This window comes from Urocitellus parryii, chromosome 1, assembly GCF_045843805.1.
Source record: "Urocitellus parryii isolate mUroPar1 chromosome 1, mUroPar1.hap1, whole genome shotgun sequence".
Classification (NCBI taxonomy): Eukaryota; Metazoa; Chordata; class Mammalia; order Rodentia; family Sciuridae; genus Urocitellus; species Urocitellus parryii.
In genome coordinates this window covers 283,340,387-283,353,221 of record NC_135531.1, presented here as the reverse complement: position 1 = coordinate 283,353,221, position 12,835 = coordinate 283,340,387, and the positions used below count along the sequence as shown (strand labels likewise).

Genomic DNA, 12,835 nt, shown 5'->3' with positions numbered 1-12,835 from the left:
TCAGGAGAAGCGCAGACTGAAGACCAGGGTCAAGAAAGGGGCAGAGGGCTGCCTGGGGCAGAAGGTTGTGCCACCAGTCATTAAAACCCTACCCCAGGACCTGGATGTGAGAGCTAAAGCTATGCAGCTCCTGAAGGAAAACAGATGGGAAGAGTCTCAGCACCCTGGGTTTGCCACAATGTTTTAGATATGATACTAAAAGTGCAGACAGTGGAAGAAAAAATAGATAAATTGAGCTTTATTGAAATTATAAGTTTTGATACCTCCAAGGACAGTATCCAGAAAGTGAAAAGACAGAACACTGTGTGAGAAAATATTTTCAAATAATTTATCTGTTCTAGGTAGGATTAAGATCCAGAATATATAAAGAATTCCTACAACTCAACAACAATAAAACAACCCAGTTAAATGGGCAAAGACGGTGCTACACATATCTCCAAAGAAAATGCACAAAAAGCCAGTAGGACCATGAAAATATCTTGATATCGGTAGTCACTCAGGAAATAAAGACCACCACACTGTGGCGAGAGGCGCAGCGGCCCAGAGAGCTCACACACCAGCTCCAAGACCACCAGGTTGGTCCCCCAGGCAGGTGGGGTGTGAGGGGGTGCAGGGCCGGCACCTCTGACACCCGGCTCACTCTGTGGACTCTGTTCGGCTGCAGTGTCCCCTCCCACCAGGCACACTGGAAATTCCTGAGCTACAGGACGCTGCTGTCCCTGCGCTGCACTGAGGTGGAGTCAACACCAACGTGTGCGTCCTGGGCCCTCAAGGACCCTGTCGCCTGCGATGCTGACCCCCATCTCACCATCCCTGACCCCGCTGCCCGCCTTGGGGTCTGCAGGTAGTTGGCTGGGGTCCTGCTGCAGGCCTCTGAAGAACCTTAGTGGCCAAAGGCTTCCCGGCCAATGAGGGCAGGTGCCGCGTCCCTGGCCAGCCCTTGTCCTCCTCTCTCTGCCAATGCCCCGGTGTGTCCCTGCAGGGCCATGCAGAGCCCGGGTCCAGCTTTCCAGGCCTTCACTCTCCGTCATCTCCCAGTGTTGTGCCCTCTGAGCACAGGCAAGTGCCCAGCTGCAGGACACACCAAGGAGGCCAGCTAGCCCCAGTCAGAGGGCCTGGCCCTCACGGCTCTGATGTGAGCTGAGGTCTCGGGAGGACAGAGTCCACCAGGACACTGGAGAGGAGTTGGTGTGTGAGCTCCCTGGGTTGCAGTACCCGATGGCCACGGCTCACCCGTGGCAGGGGATGAGCTAGGCCCTGCTCTTGATAGGTCTCAGAGCCCTGGGTGATTTGGATGGACTGGGGCAGCCGGGAGACGGCCCTGAGCCGGTCTAGAGAGCTGGAGACGTCGGTGAAACCCAGACGTGTATGTAAGTTCAGAATCTGACATGAGCTGCCCTGGCCTGCAGCCGAGGCTGAGGGTCAGGACAGGGTCACCCAGGCCTGCTGGACCCCAGTGCTCTGCAGGAGGGCCCAGGCCAGAGTCCTGTGGAATCATGGACCGTGGGCACAGCAGTTGCAGTGTTTGGGGGTCCTAGAGCCTGAGCAGCCACCTGGGGGTGGGGTAGATGTGCTCTGGGCAGCTCAGTGGACAGGAGGGGCCTTTCTTGCTGATGGAGGTGTGGAAGCGGGCACCTGCTCATGGGGCTGCAGCCAGGAAGGGAGTGGCTGTGTCTGCCCCCAGCCGTCCTCAGGGCTGACCTGGGGCCACTGCCGGGGGTGGTGTCCCGAGGGCTTGTGTGGGGCTGTCTCCATGTCACTGTTGCAGATGTCCCAGCTGCTGAGCAGCCTTTGCACACAGCCAGGGGACCAAGGGTGGTGGGGGTGGCCCTGCCGGCGGGTCCAAACTCGCCCAGCTCTGTGCAGGGAGGAGGCGGGCAGGTGCCGGGCAGGTGTGGGCGTGGAGGGAGGCTCTCCAGGCAGAGGCGGGGCTCCGAGCAGGCTGCGTCCCCCAGCACCAGGCAGCTCGGCTCCCAGTCCAGGTGGGTGCTGGTCCCCCGAGGAAGGCTGGGCTGCTGGCCTCGGGGCCCCAGGATCCCAAGCTGGTGGCCGATGGCAGAGGGGGACGCAGAGTCACACCTGGGCGGCTGAGTTTGAGCAGGGCACAGGTGTTAGGGGGCCGTGTAGAGACACTGCCCGGTGGGCTGAGGCCCTGTTCATCTGGATCCTGAGGATGCCTGTGTCCCTTCCAGCCTGGCAGAGAGGTCGGGGCAGGGAAGGCCTGATGTGTGCACGGGGCCACCTGGCGCTGGACGGGGAAACAGACCTCAGGAACGCAGCCCCCTCCCGGGGACATGCAGCCCCCTCCCGGGGACACTCAGCCTGACCGTGACGTGATGGGCTGCTCTGGCCTGAGATTGGGGGTTAGTCTGGAGGGAGGGGCGGGGAGGAGAGTCGTGAGAGGCCCAGCCTCCCTCCCTGGGCGGGAGGTGACATTCCTGGGAGCTGGGGACTGACTCACTTCAAAGCCTTGGCTTCTGCTCAGCTATTTCACCCTCCGCTCTGCCTGTCACCGTGCTCCTGCTGAGCTGAGCCCCACCTGCAGAACTTCTCCTCACTGGCAGCGGCTATCTCCTCCCAGCCATCTACACCGGCCTGCAGACAGGTCCCCGGGGCCACCCTCACCTGCTGCTGCTGCAGAGACAGCTGTCCCCAGCCATGGCCGCGCAGGTGTCCCTGTGGCACCACTACCTGCATGCCATCCGCTCACGGGAAGCTCCCCGCGCCCAGGACTACCAGCGTGCGGAGAACGCGCTGCTCGCGGTGCTGGAGCGGGTGCATGCCCTGGACCCCCGCTTCCTGGTGGACTACTCCCGAGACCTGCAGGCCTTCCAGTTCTCCCTGCGCTCCTCGGAGGACCCGCTGGACATGGAGGTGCCCCTGCAAGTGAACACCGAGGCCCTCTTGATTGAGGAGCTGGGGGCCCCGGAGCCGGGGGACGGCCCTGCCCTCTGCCGCCTGGGCGTCCCCAGGGAAGCAGTGGGCCTGGCGCAGTGGAGGACGGAGGACGTCTTCAGTGCTTCTGAGGACGAGGGCCAGGCAGAGTGCTGTGGCCACATCGTGCCTGGCAAGGTCCTGCGTGTCCTCAAGGACCTGCTGGTGGCTGCCATTGTGCACTGCCGGCACCACAGCCTCATCCCGCCAGGTACGGCAGCCCCCGAGCGTTGTGAGCATGCGCGTGCACGTGGTGTGCCTGCCCACCGTGTGCACAGTGTGTGCACATGTGTGTGGTCCCACGTCCAGGTGCACAAGGCGGCCACCGTCCCTCAGGGATCGCAGGCACACACACATGCACGTGTGGTCCCCATGATTGTCACCACTCCGTGGCCTTCTGGCCCTGAGCCCCTCTACACAAGCCTCTGCCTTCCCCGTGACCCGGCTCTGGAGTGGTCTGGACCTGGGTTCCGTGGCAGTGCCTGTGAATGCCTGGAACCTCATGCCCGGCAGGTGCCACCAGGGTCCCAGCGTTCTGGGCTGTGGCTGCAGCCCATGGCGATGAGGACCGTCCGCTCTCCAGCCTCTGCTCACAGGCTGTGTGTGTGTGCTGTGGGTGTGCAGGATGTAAAGTGCATGCACATCTGTGTCCGTGCTGGTGCACACGTGAAACATGTGGGTGCACATGGGCACACAGGTGCCTAGGTCTGTTGCCACTCAGGGCCGAGTGGCTAACTCATGTCTTGGGACACAGCAGGCTGGAGGCTGGTGCTCTCAAAGGCACAAGTGGCCTGGCCTCAGGCCCCACTGGGGGCTCTGCTGTGGGCGGGGAGCAGGGCTCCCGCAGGCCTGGGCAGTGGGTTTCCATCAGGCGGGGGTGGGGGGAGGACAGTGGCCCCTGAGGGACATCAGGCTGTCCTGGCAGGGCACTGGGGACTGAGACAGAATGTCCTGCTTTGGGGGAGGGACAGTAGTGGTTGCCACCTCCCATGGATTTGCTGTCCAGTTACCTCCCTGGTCTTCTGTCCTCACACACACTGTGAGGTCAGTGAGTCGGGCGGTCAACCCACCTCACAGGGCCCATCCAGGCTGCCCAGCCCGTGGAGACCTGGTCTGGCCACACATCTGGGTCCTCGGGAGGCCGTCCAGCACAGCCAGGCTGCAAGCGGGGCCGCAGGACCAACAAGCATCAAGAGGGAAGTTTCCAGGGGCAGCTGTACCCCAGACTGCCCAGTGGGTGTTCCGAGGCAAGGGACTGACCTCCGGGGTGACCAGAGTCTATGATAAGGTGTCTGGCCTGCTGCTGCCCCTCTGCCTCCCGGAGCCTTCTCTTACTACAGGCAGAAGTAGTAGGTGGGGCTCTTTCCATCTTCGGTCCACCTGCAGGCCCAGTGCCCCCTGGGGGACAGCTCCCTGTTGGGTGAACGGGAGGCTCTGGGGCCATACCAGGGTGATCTAGCTTCGGGGCCCCTCCTCACATGCGGGTCACCCCTGCCGAGAGTACAGCCATCCCTGTGGAGTCTGCTGTGGTGGGCTGGGCGGGGTGCAGGGGACAGCCAGGCATTGCTTCCTGTACCTTCCTTAAAAGGAAGGCCCACGGCCAGGTGGCAGAGTTCAGCCACCCCCACCCTGGAACCGGTGGGACCAGCCAGGGCTGTGTGGCCCATGGAGTGCAGGTGTGGCTGGCTGCCCTCCAAGCTGCCGTTTCACAGGCACAACGTGTGACTAAGGCATGACAAGAAGGCAGAGCTGCCCGAGGTGGCCCGCATGGGACGGAGTGGCCCAGCAAGTGCTCAGGGGCAGCGTGCAGGGAGGTGCTGAGGGTCCACGGGGGGCCAGGCTCCTTCCTAGGGTGGGGTGGGAGCTGCCCACTCACGCAGGCCTTTCTCCAAGGATCTCGTCTGGGGATTCCCTGTGGCACTAGCCTGGCTCCCAGCAGGTCTGTCATCCTGGCCCCTGACCCAGGCCCTCTTGCTGGACAGTGCTGTGGAGGGGAAGGCAGACGCCCAGCCCGGCCTGTGTTGGTCAGAGCCAGGGGTCCCCGTGCCCTCTTACCCTGGGACACGCTCCCTCACTTTCTCTGCTTTGGAGGGAGAAGGAGCAACCCAGGCCTTGGTGTCCCTTCCTCACTACCTCCAGCAAAGGACTGGACTGTCATGTCCATCTGTCCTCCCTGGCCACAGGCTACATAGAAGGACGAACTGACCCCAGGCGCTGCTGGTAGCCTGGCAGCTGGGGCTGACCTCTGCAGAATTTTCAGGCTCAGAGTGGTGCAAAGTCTAGGAGGAGTGCAGGCCCAAGAGTGCCCACAGCTTTTCCTGAAGACTGCTGGGGCCCTGGGTCTGTCTGGTAGCACAGACAAGTCCTCAGAGGGGGGTGTCATGGCCACTAGCAAAGGGCTGCGGGCTCTGAGCTGCCCAAGGCCTGCACAGGGCCAGGGGGCTCAAGGGAGGTCCTGCAGCACTGCAGTGCACAGCCCAGCTTCCAGCCTGCAGGGCGGGGGCCGTGCCAGGTCCACCCCTGCTCCTGGGACTGAGTGTGCTCTGAGGTGGGCCCTGGTCACAGGCCCGGGGCACAGCCCACAGGTCTGGGAGGGTGGTCGGCAGGCTTGGGCCACCAGCTGAGGGAGGTGCCCGGCAAGGCAGAGCCTGCAGTGGAGCTGCGGCACCACCGGCCCGAGAGTCACCAGGCCAGCCGTGGCCGCACTGTGGTCTCGCGGTGCAGGTGCGGCTAGCTTCATACTCGGCCGTGGTTCCTGCATGGACAGAGGCGTCCAGGGTGGAGTGTCCCAGCTGGAGGCGGGGCCAGGCCCGGGAGAGGGCAGCTGGCCCACAGCGGGTTGTTGCAGGTTCGCTGAACGCGGCCAGTCTGAGTGAGGAGCAGCTGCACCTGTCTCTGCTGGTGTCCAGCGGCTGGAGGAAGATCCGCTTTAACCTCGTGCCTGTGGTGAGGAGGAAGCCAGGCGCGCCCACCCTGGAGAGGGCCCGGTTGATGCCCGGATTCCCTGAGGGCACCTGGAGAAGAATCCTGGGCCACGGGGTGGACCTGGTGCCCGCCAGCCCCCAGCACTGGAGGTAGGTGCCCTTGCTGGGTCTCTGGGTCTTGGAGAGCAGGCAGGAGGGGTCTGCACCCTGGGGCCTCCCTGGCCTGGGCAGGAGCGTCTGTGGGCCCTGCCTCACCCTGCGTGACCCTGCCAGGGGTTTTCGGCTTCACACTGAGGCTCCTGGGCGTTGGGGACACTCGGGACCCAGCAGGGCTCTCCCAGAGCAGGAGGCCCATGGCCACATGAGGAGGTGCAGCTGTGTCCCCTCCCAGGTGGGGGGTGGCCAGCCGAGTCTGCTGTGGTGAGAGACCTGTGTGTAGGAGGCTGTGTGGGATGGGCCCTCCATGAGAGGGAGCATCCCGGCTGCTGCAGGTCCCCATGTCACAGGCCAGCAGGGTCCTGTCACCCCGGCAGTGGGCCTTGCTGGCACCTTCCCTCTGGGCTGCGTTCCAGGTGGCTCCCGCCCAGGTGTTTAGCTCTAGGTGCCCCTGCCCCACGGGCCCAACCTCCCCCAGCCCTCCTGGGGTCCTCCCGTCTCTGTCCCAGAAGCCTGTGAGCCTGGTGAGGCCCTGCCTTTGAGTCGTGTCTGTGAGAGGGCAAGGGGGCAGAGGCTGAGACCTCTAGGCCCTCACAAAGGGCCAGAAACCAAGTTCCATCCCCTCTGACTGGCCCCCTCCTGCAGTAGATGTGATTTGGCCAAGGTGACGGCTCACATGACCGCAGGGGACATGTCTTACAGCCATCGCAAGTGACAGTTGCAGAACTGCTTGTGCTCTCCTGGGCGGTTCGGCAGGGCTCCTGTAGGCACCCCACCCTCTGCCCCTTGTGCAGGGCTCTGGCAGGATTCCTGAGTGACCCCTCGCCCCAGGGCTAAACAGAGTCATCTTCTGTGAATACGGGGGAAAGGCCGTCCAGGTCCTAGTCCCCAGAGCCTCTGCTGCGGCAGGGACCCCTGAGGATGGAGACTCCAGAGTGGAGGTTCGGCCCCTCGGTCGGGTCAGCGAGCACACAGTGAGCGCCCTGGGCTAGGATGCCCTGTACCGCGAACACTGAGGTGGGGGTCCTGGCCCACTGCTGTCCGCTGCCTGCCTGTGCGGGTGGGCTCAGGCTTCCTGAGTGGACCCCCGGGGGTGCTGGCCTGCCCCCAGGCCAGGAGCCACTGTCACCCCTGCCCAGGGAGCAGGAGCTGCTGCCCTACCTAGGCAGGACTGAGACACTGTCCTGTCCCTCAAGGGGCCAGGAGGCTGGCCCACAGACACCCACGTCACTCCTCACCCTGGCAGGGGAGTGCACGAAGATGGGTGTCCACCATAAATGGCCCCTGGGTCAGTTCCTGAGAAAAATGAGGGGCCAGCTAGGTCCCCATAGAACAGGCTGAAGCCCAGCTTGGCCACCGGCCGACTTAGGAGCCTCCAGCGTGGGCAGCCACAGAAGCCGGGCCGCTTCTTTCTGGTGATAAACTGAGAATCTGGAGCCGAGAGCAGCCCCGGCCTGATGGGGTGGTCTGGGCTTCCAGGGCCTCCACTGGCTACCCCCTCACCCAGCTGCTCAGTGGGCTGGGCTCCCTCCAGGGCCACCGCCTGGACAGCCTCTGCATCCTGGACCGGGTGAACCACGAGAGCTGGAGGGACGGTGGCCAAAGCCCTGGCCTGACCTTTGACCACCTGAAGGTAGGCGAGCCCGAGTCTTGACCAGGGGCAGGGGCAGGGCACCAGGTATGTCCCTTGTGCCAGCTCCCACTGGTGGGCAGCCTGGGGTGGGCTCCGTGTCTGGAGGACTCCGGTTCTGGGGGCGAGGCCTGGTCTCCCGTGAGGCCAGCTGTGCCATTCCTGGGCTGTGGGGTCTCGGGTCTCTGCCAGGGCAGCCCTGCCCCCGGGGTGTGCTGCAGGGATGAGGGGCTCAGGTGTTCAGGGAGAGGCCTTGACCTGTCCTCAGACCATGGCTCTGTCGAGGGTCTCCCGTGTGACCTCAGGCCACTCTGCCCTCTCAGGCCTCTGCCTAAGGTTGTGGGGACAACGACTGTTGATTCCCAGATGAGCTGAGCGGTCATGGGGCTGGTGGAAGGAGAGGGGCCTGAGGGCACAGCAACTCCGCTGAGCAGCAGGCAGGGCCCAGGCAGGAGGGACACTGCTCCATGCTGCCCAGGGGGGCCCTCCGGGTTGGGCTGGGGGGCATGCTCGGGGACTCGGGGGAGGGACCTTAGGGGATCCCAGTGGGAAGAGGAGTCCAGGAGGGGCCCAGGGGGTGGAGGAGCAGAGAGTGGGTGGGGTCCCAGGAGCCCTCGAAGCAGCAGGTGGTGGCTGTGTGACAGATGGCGCTGCTGTGGGCCTCCGCGCTCTTCCCGGGGCCCGAGGACTGGGCGGAGCTGCAGGGGGCCGTGTACCGGGTCCTGGTGGTGCTGCTCTGCTGCCTGGCCACGAGGAACCTGCCACACCCGCTGTGCCCCGGGCACAACCTGCTGCGTGGCTGCGGCCTGGACCTCAGCGCCGTCTACCAGCGTGTGGAGCGCTTCGCCAGCCAGCCAGAGATGTCCCTGCGCATCCACGTCACCCACCTGGGCCGCATCCCCCCGCCGCGCATCGACAACGGGGTCAAGGCGCTCCTACAGCTGCCAGCCAGTGACCCCGCCTACTGGACCACGGCCTACTTTGACGTCCTGCTGGATAAGGTGGGCACAGCTGGCTGAGCTCAGCCAGCCCAGCGTCGCGTGAGGGTGGGGACAGAGCCTGGTCCAGCACCCTGGCTACACCCCAGGTCAGGAGCCAAGGGTGACTGGGTGAGGTCAGGCCTATGTGAGTGCTGGGGGTCCGTGTCCACGGAGCGCCCCCTCAGCAGTGCCCCCGAGCCCAGGCCCCTCCCTGAGAAGCAGGGCAGCATTTCTGAGACTGCCCCATTGCCCGCGGGTAGCCACTGCTCAGAGGCCCTGCCTGTTCTGAGTGTGGCCTTCCCTGCTGAGGGCCGGACTTCACCAGCTGCCCCCACCCCAGAGCCCAGTCCCATCCCCTGCACAGGCCAGCCCTTCACATCACCCTCTTCCAGGACACGTGGGCCTCCTGGCTCCCCGGCCCCACCTCCTGCTGGCCAGGGGAGGACCTCAGTTCAGCCTCTGGGTTGGCAGGTGGGGTGGGTTGGTGACCAGAAGCCTTCAGCCAGCACCTAGTGGTGGATGCCGACGTGTGGGAAGGAGGGCTGCGGGCTGGCTCACGGGTGAGGGAGGCCCAGGACAGGGCGAGCTGTGTTCTGGGCCCCGTGAGGCCTTGTGGCTGGTAAGGCCCAGATTCTCGGTGACCCTCTCTCCCTGCCCACCTGCAGTTCCAGGTCTTCAACATCCAGGATAAGGACCGCATCTCGGCCATGCAGGGCATCTTCCGGAAGACCAAGACCCTGGGCACTGAGCAGAGCTGAGCTGGGCCCCAGGCTCTGCCACCCCACAGAGGCTCCTGGGACGTGTGGACGGGCTGGACTTCCCCTTGGGGAGGGTGGTGGAGGGACTCTGCTCCCGGGAGTCCTCAGTCTGTCCAGGGGGTGGCTGTGATAGTCAGTGCCGGGCAGCACCGTGTCCCCCAGGCCAGGGGCCTAGGATGGAGCTGCCCCAGGTGGTACCACCAGGAAGACCCAGTGTCTGCATGGGGATGTGTGGTGGCTGCTCCGTGCCTGAGTGCAGGCGGCCCTTGGTGGTGAGCACTGTGCCCGCTCCCACGGACACCCCGCACACGAGGCCCCACTTCCTGTATCTCTAGTGGAAATACAGAGGCCTGGAGGCAGAGGGGGCTTGTGTGCCGACGATTTCAGACCTCTCCGTTCTCTGCGCGTGGCCTTCCCTCAGGGTCCCCTCCTGCAGTTCACCGGTGCCCCCACCCCCGCTGCAGCATGTCCACCTGCCCCCTACTGCCCCACCTGCCTGCCCCTCCCTGGGGAAGGCCCCTCTGCCACATTTCTCTTTCCCTGCTGGCTGCCCAGCCCACAGCCCTGTCAGCCCACTGCCACCTGCCTGCAGTCCGTGGCCTCTCTGTCCCCAGCCCAGGGGACATTTTCTACCATGCATCCTCTGCAGCTGCTGGGTGGCATTTGCAGCCTCCCCAGGACCCTGGATGGGAACAGCCTCCTCCCGGGCCCAGAGGCCTGGTGAGCGGAGTAGCCACGCGGTGGCAGCCAGAGCCAGGGCCTCAAGCGCTGCAGGGCAGGGAGGATCCTGTGTCCTGAGGACAGGGCATCTGGGACCTTGCTCACACACCACAGGGAGCGAGACGGTGCTCAGGGGCCTCGGGGAACGGCAGAGGCTGCAGGCGCCTGCTCAGGAACATCATGGCTGACGGGGAGGCGTCAGCTGCATGGGGCCAGAGCACAGTGGGCTCTGAGCAGAACATGCCACCCTCCCACCCCAGAGCCCAGGGGGTCCACGGGAATGGTGCCAGGTGGCATCTGGCAAACCCCAGCGTGGGAGCTGAGGCTGGAGCCAGGGCATCAGCAGGTGTCGGCCTCATAGGGAACTGACCCTGGCCCCAAGCAGCCCTCTGGTCTGAGCTCATGCCATGGGGTCCTGCGTTTGGGGTGGCCGTGGTGTATGCAGCGATCCATGGGACAATGGTCATGGTCCTTCCAGGATCAGGCTAAGAGGGCGGTGGGGACAGTTCTGGGCAAGCCCAGTGGGCTGGACCAACCTGCCATGGCCTCTGAGGACCCAGGCTACACTGGCCTTCCCTGGGACGGAAACTTGGAGCCTGGCTCCTGGGGCTCGATCTGCGGGGGCCACCCAAAGGGGACCCTCTCAACTCAGTGTACCCAGAGGGCAGTGGGGAGGTAACGTCCTCCCAGAAGTGGAAATGGTCTGTCCATTCTGAGTGGAGGCAAGTGGCCCGAGGCCAGGCGCACGAGGAGCAGGTGACCCTGTCATGAGTGCCCGGGTGTGGCTCTCCTGTGACGAGACGGGCCACGGGGACAGAGCGCAGGGCAGAAGGGCACAGCACTCCCCTTGGACACCACCACAGGACGACTGTGGCCTTCCCCGCGGATCTCAGCACAGTCCCAGGACACAGGACAATCACAATGTGATGTCCAGACACGGTGAGAACATCAGGTGTTCAGTGTCCCCACGTATCGCGCACAGCACAGGGCGTCTGGGGAGAAGTCACCAGGGCACCTCGGTGCATTTCGACTGGTCACAGCAGCCACAGTGTGAACTCTGGGAGATAGAGCCAAGGAAGAGCTGGGGTTCCTAGTGTGAGGTGCTCAGGTCAGAAAAGATGTCTCGGGTCTATGATCTAAAGCTTTCCCCTGAGAAGCCAGGGAAGAGGAGGAGCCCAAGGGCGTGGACATTAGCACACGGCGGTTCAAACAGTCGAGTACACCTACAAAGGAAAGGGAGAGAACACAGCCAACACGAGTCCAGCCAAGGGCCCGGTGGAATCGGAGTGGAAATCAACAGAGAAGGAACAACAGAAAACCACAGAGGAGACCCTGGCTTTGAAGGACCAACAAGATGGACACTCGAGCAAGCAGGGACTTCCCATCCCCAGGCCCCGAGACCTGAGTGGCCAAGAGTACTGCCCGGGGAATGGCTCTCCCCTGCCTGTGCGCCTCTCCTGCACACCTAGAAGACCCAGAGGGTCCCACACAGACCACCAGGCCTGCTGCACGCAGTGAGGTCAGAAGACAAGGTCAACACAGAGACCACTGCACTTAAGTGGAGTCTTAAAACACCACTTAAAACAGCATCAAAAAATCAGACACCTGGGGACGAGCCTGAGACACACGGGAAGGGCTCGGCCGCGAGGGCCGGCAGCACTGCCAGAGACTTAGACCCTCCTGACTCAGGCTCGTGGACGGAGACTTGTGACAGTCTGGTGACTCTTCTGCCATCTTTACCCTGGTGCCTAGATGGGAGCAGCTCCTGTCCAACACCAGTGAGCTATTCTGAGAGACAAGATGACCCCACGTTCTCCACACTATGGGGAAGGACTGAGCATGGGAAAGTCTCTCAGAGGCACCGTGCGCTGCAACCTGTGCCCGTGGGTTCAGGACCCCTACCGCGGCCACACCACGGAGGACACAAGAACCCTGCCTCCAACAGAACAGAGGGCCAGACGCCCCCGATCGGCTTGGTCAGTGGGATTCCATCCAGTCGGCCACTCGGTCGCGTGGGGAGAGCAGTCTGTCTGTTCAGCAGACATGGCTAGGACAACTGGCGAGCTCTGGGTGACCACGCACCCCGCACAGGACACGGGCAGCTCGGAGCTGCACCTGGACGTGCACCAGAGCGCTTCCGAGGAGGAGAGAGGGAGGCGTTTCACAACCTGGCGTAGAAAGACTTCTCCACCTGGAGGGAACGGCCACCAGTAGCCCTTCCCCACGATGGAAGCCCTTCCCCACGATGGAAGCCCTTCCCCACGATGGAAGCCCTTCCCCACGATGGAAGCCCTTCCCCACGATGGAAGCCCTTCCCCACGATGGAAGCCCTTCCCCACGATGGAAGCCCTTCCCCACGATGGAAGCCCTTCCCCACGATGGAAGCCCCTCCCCACGATGGAAGCCCCTCCCCCCCGATGGAAGCCCCTCCCCCGGGATGGAAGCCCTTCCCCACGATGGAAGCCCCTCCCCGGGATGGAAGCCCCTCCCCACGATGGAAGCCCCAGGTTTTGGAGATGCTGTTAGGAAAGCGAGTTGGTGAGCCCTGGGTCAGAGGAGATGCTGGGCGCAGCTCCGTGGCGACAGCTGGAGTGCAGCAAAGAGCCACCACAGGTCAACAGCAGAAGAAGCCAACAGGTGACGGACGAAGGGTACTGATGGGAGACTTCTCAGAGGAAGGCGTCAGAGTGGCCAGTAGCACCCAAAAAGATGCTGGATGGACCAGCCACCAGA

General features: G+C 63.9%; 1 protein-coding gene across 1 annotated transcript; it reads left to right on the top strand.

The window, feature by feature from the left end:
* Positions 1–2,658: 2,658 nt before the first annotated feature.
* Positions 2,659–9,635, top strand: Mab21l4 (mab-21 like 4). The gene is made up of 5 exons (XM_026414751.2): positions 2,659–3,145; positions 5,783–6,008; positions 7,494–7,647; positions 8,289–8,645; positions 9,290–9,635. The coding sequence occupies exons 1-5, from the start codon at positions 2,659–2,661 to the stop codon at positions 9,380–9,382; spliced, it is 1,317 nt and encodes a 438-aa protein (XP_026270536.2). The 3' UTR covers positions 9,383–9,635.
* Positions 9,636–12,835: the final 3,200 nt, after the last annotated feature.

Excerpts from the sequence above, each read along its gene's own strand:
- Mab21l4 (XM_026414751.2), top strand. The coding sequence starts at position 2,659 with ATGGCCGCGCAGGTGTCCCTGTGGCACCACTACCTGCATGCCATCCGC. Across the intron at positions 6,009-7,493 it reads GCCAGCCCCCAGCACTGGAG|GGCCTCCACTGGCTACCCCC; the intron begins GTAGGTGCCCTT and ends CTGGGCTTCCAG. Across the intron at positions 7,648-8,288 it reads TGACCTTTGACCACCTGAAG|ATGGCGCTGCTGTGGGCCTC; the intron begins GTAGGCGAGCCC and ends GCTGTGTGACAG.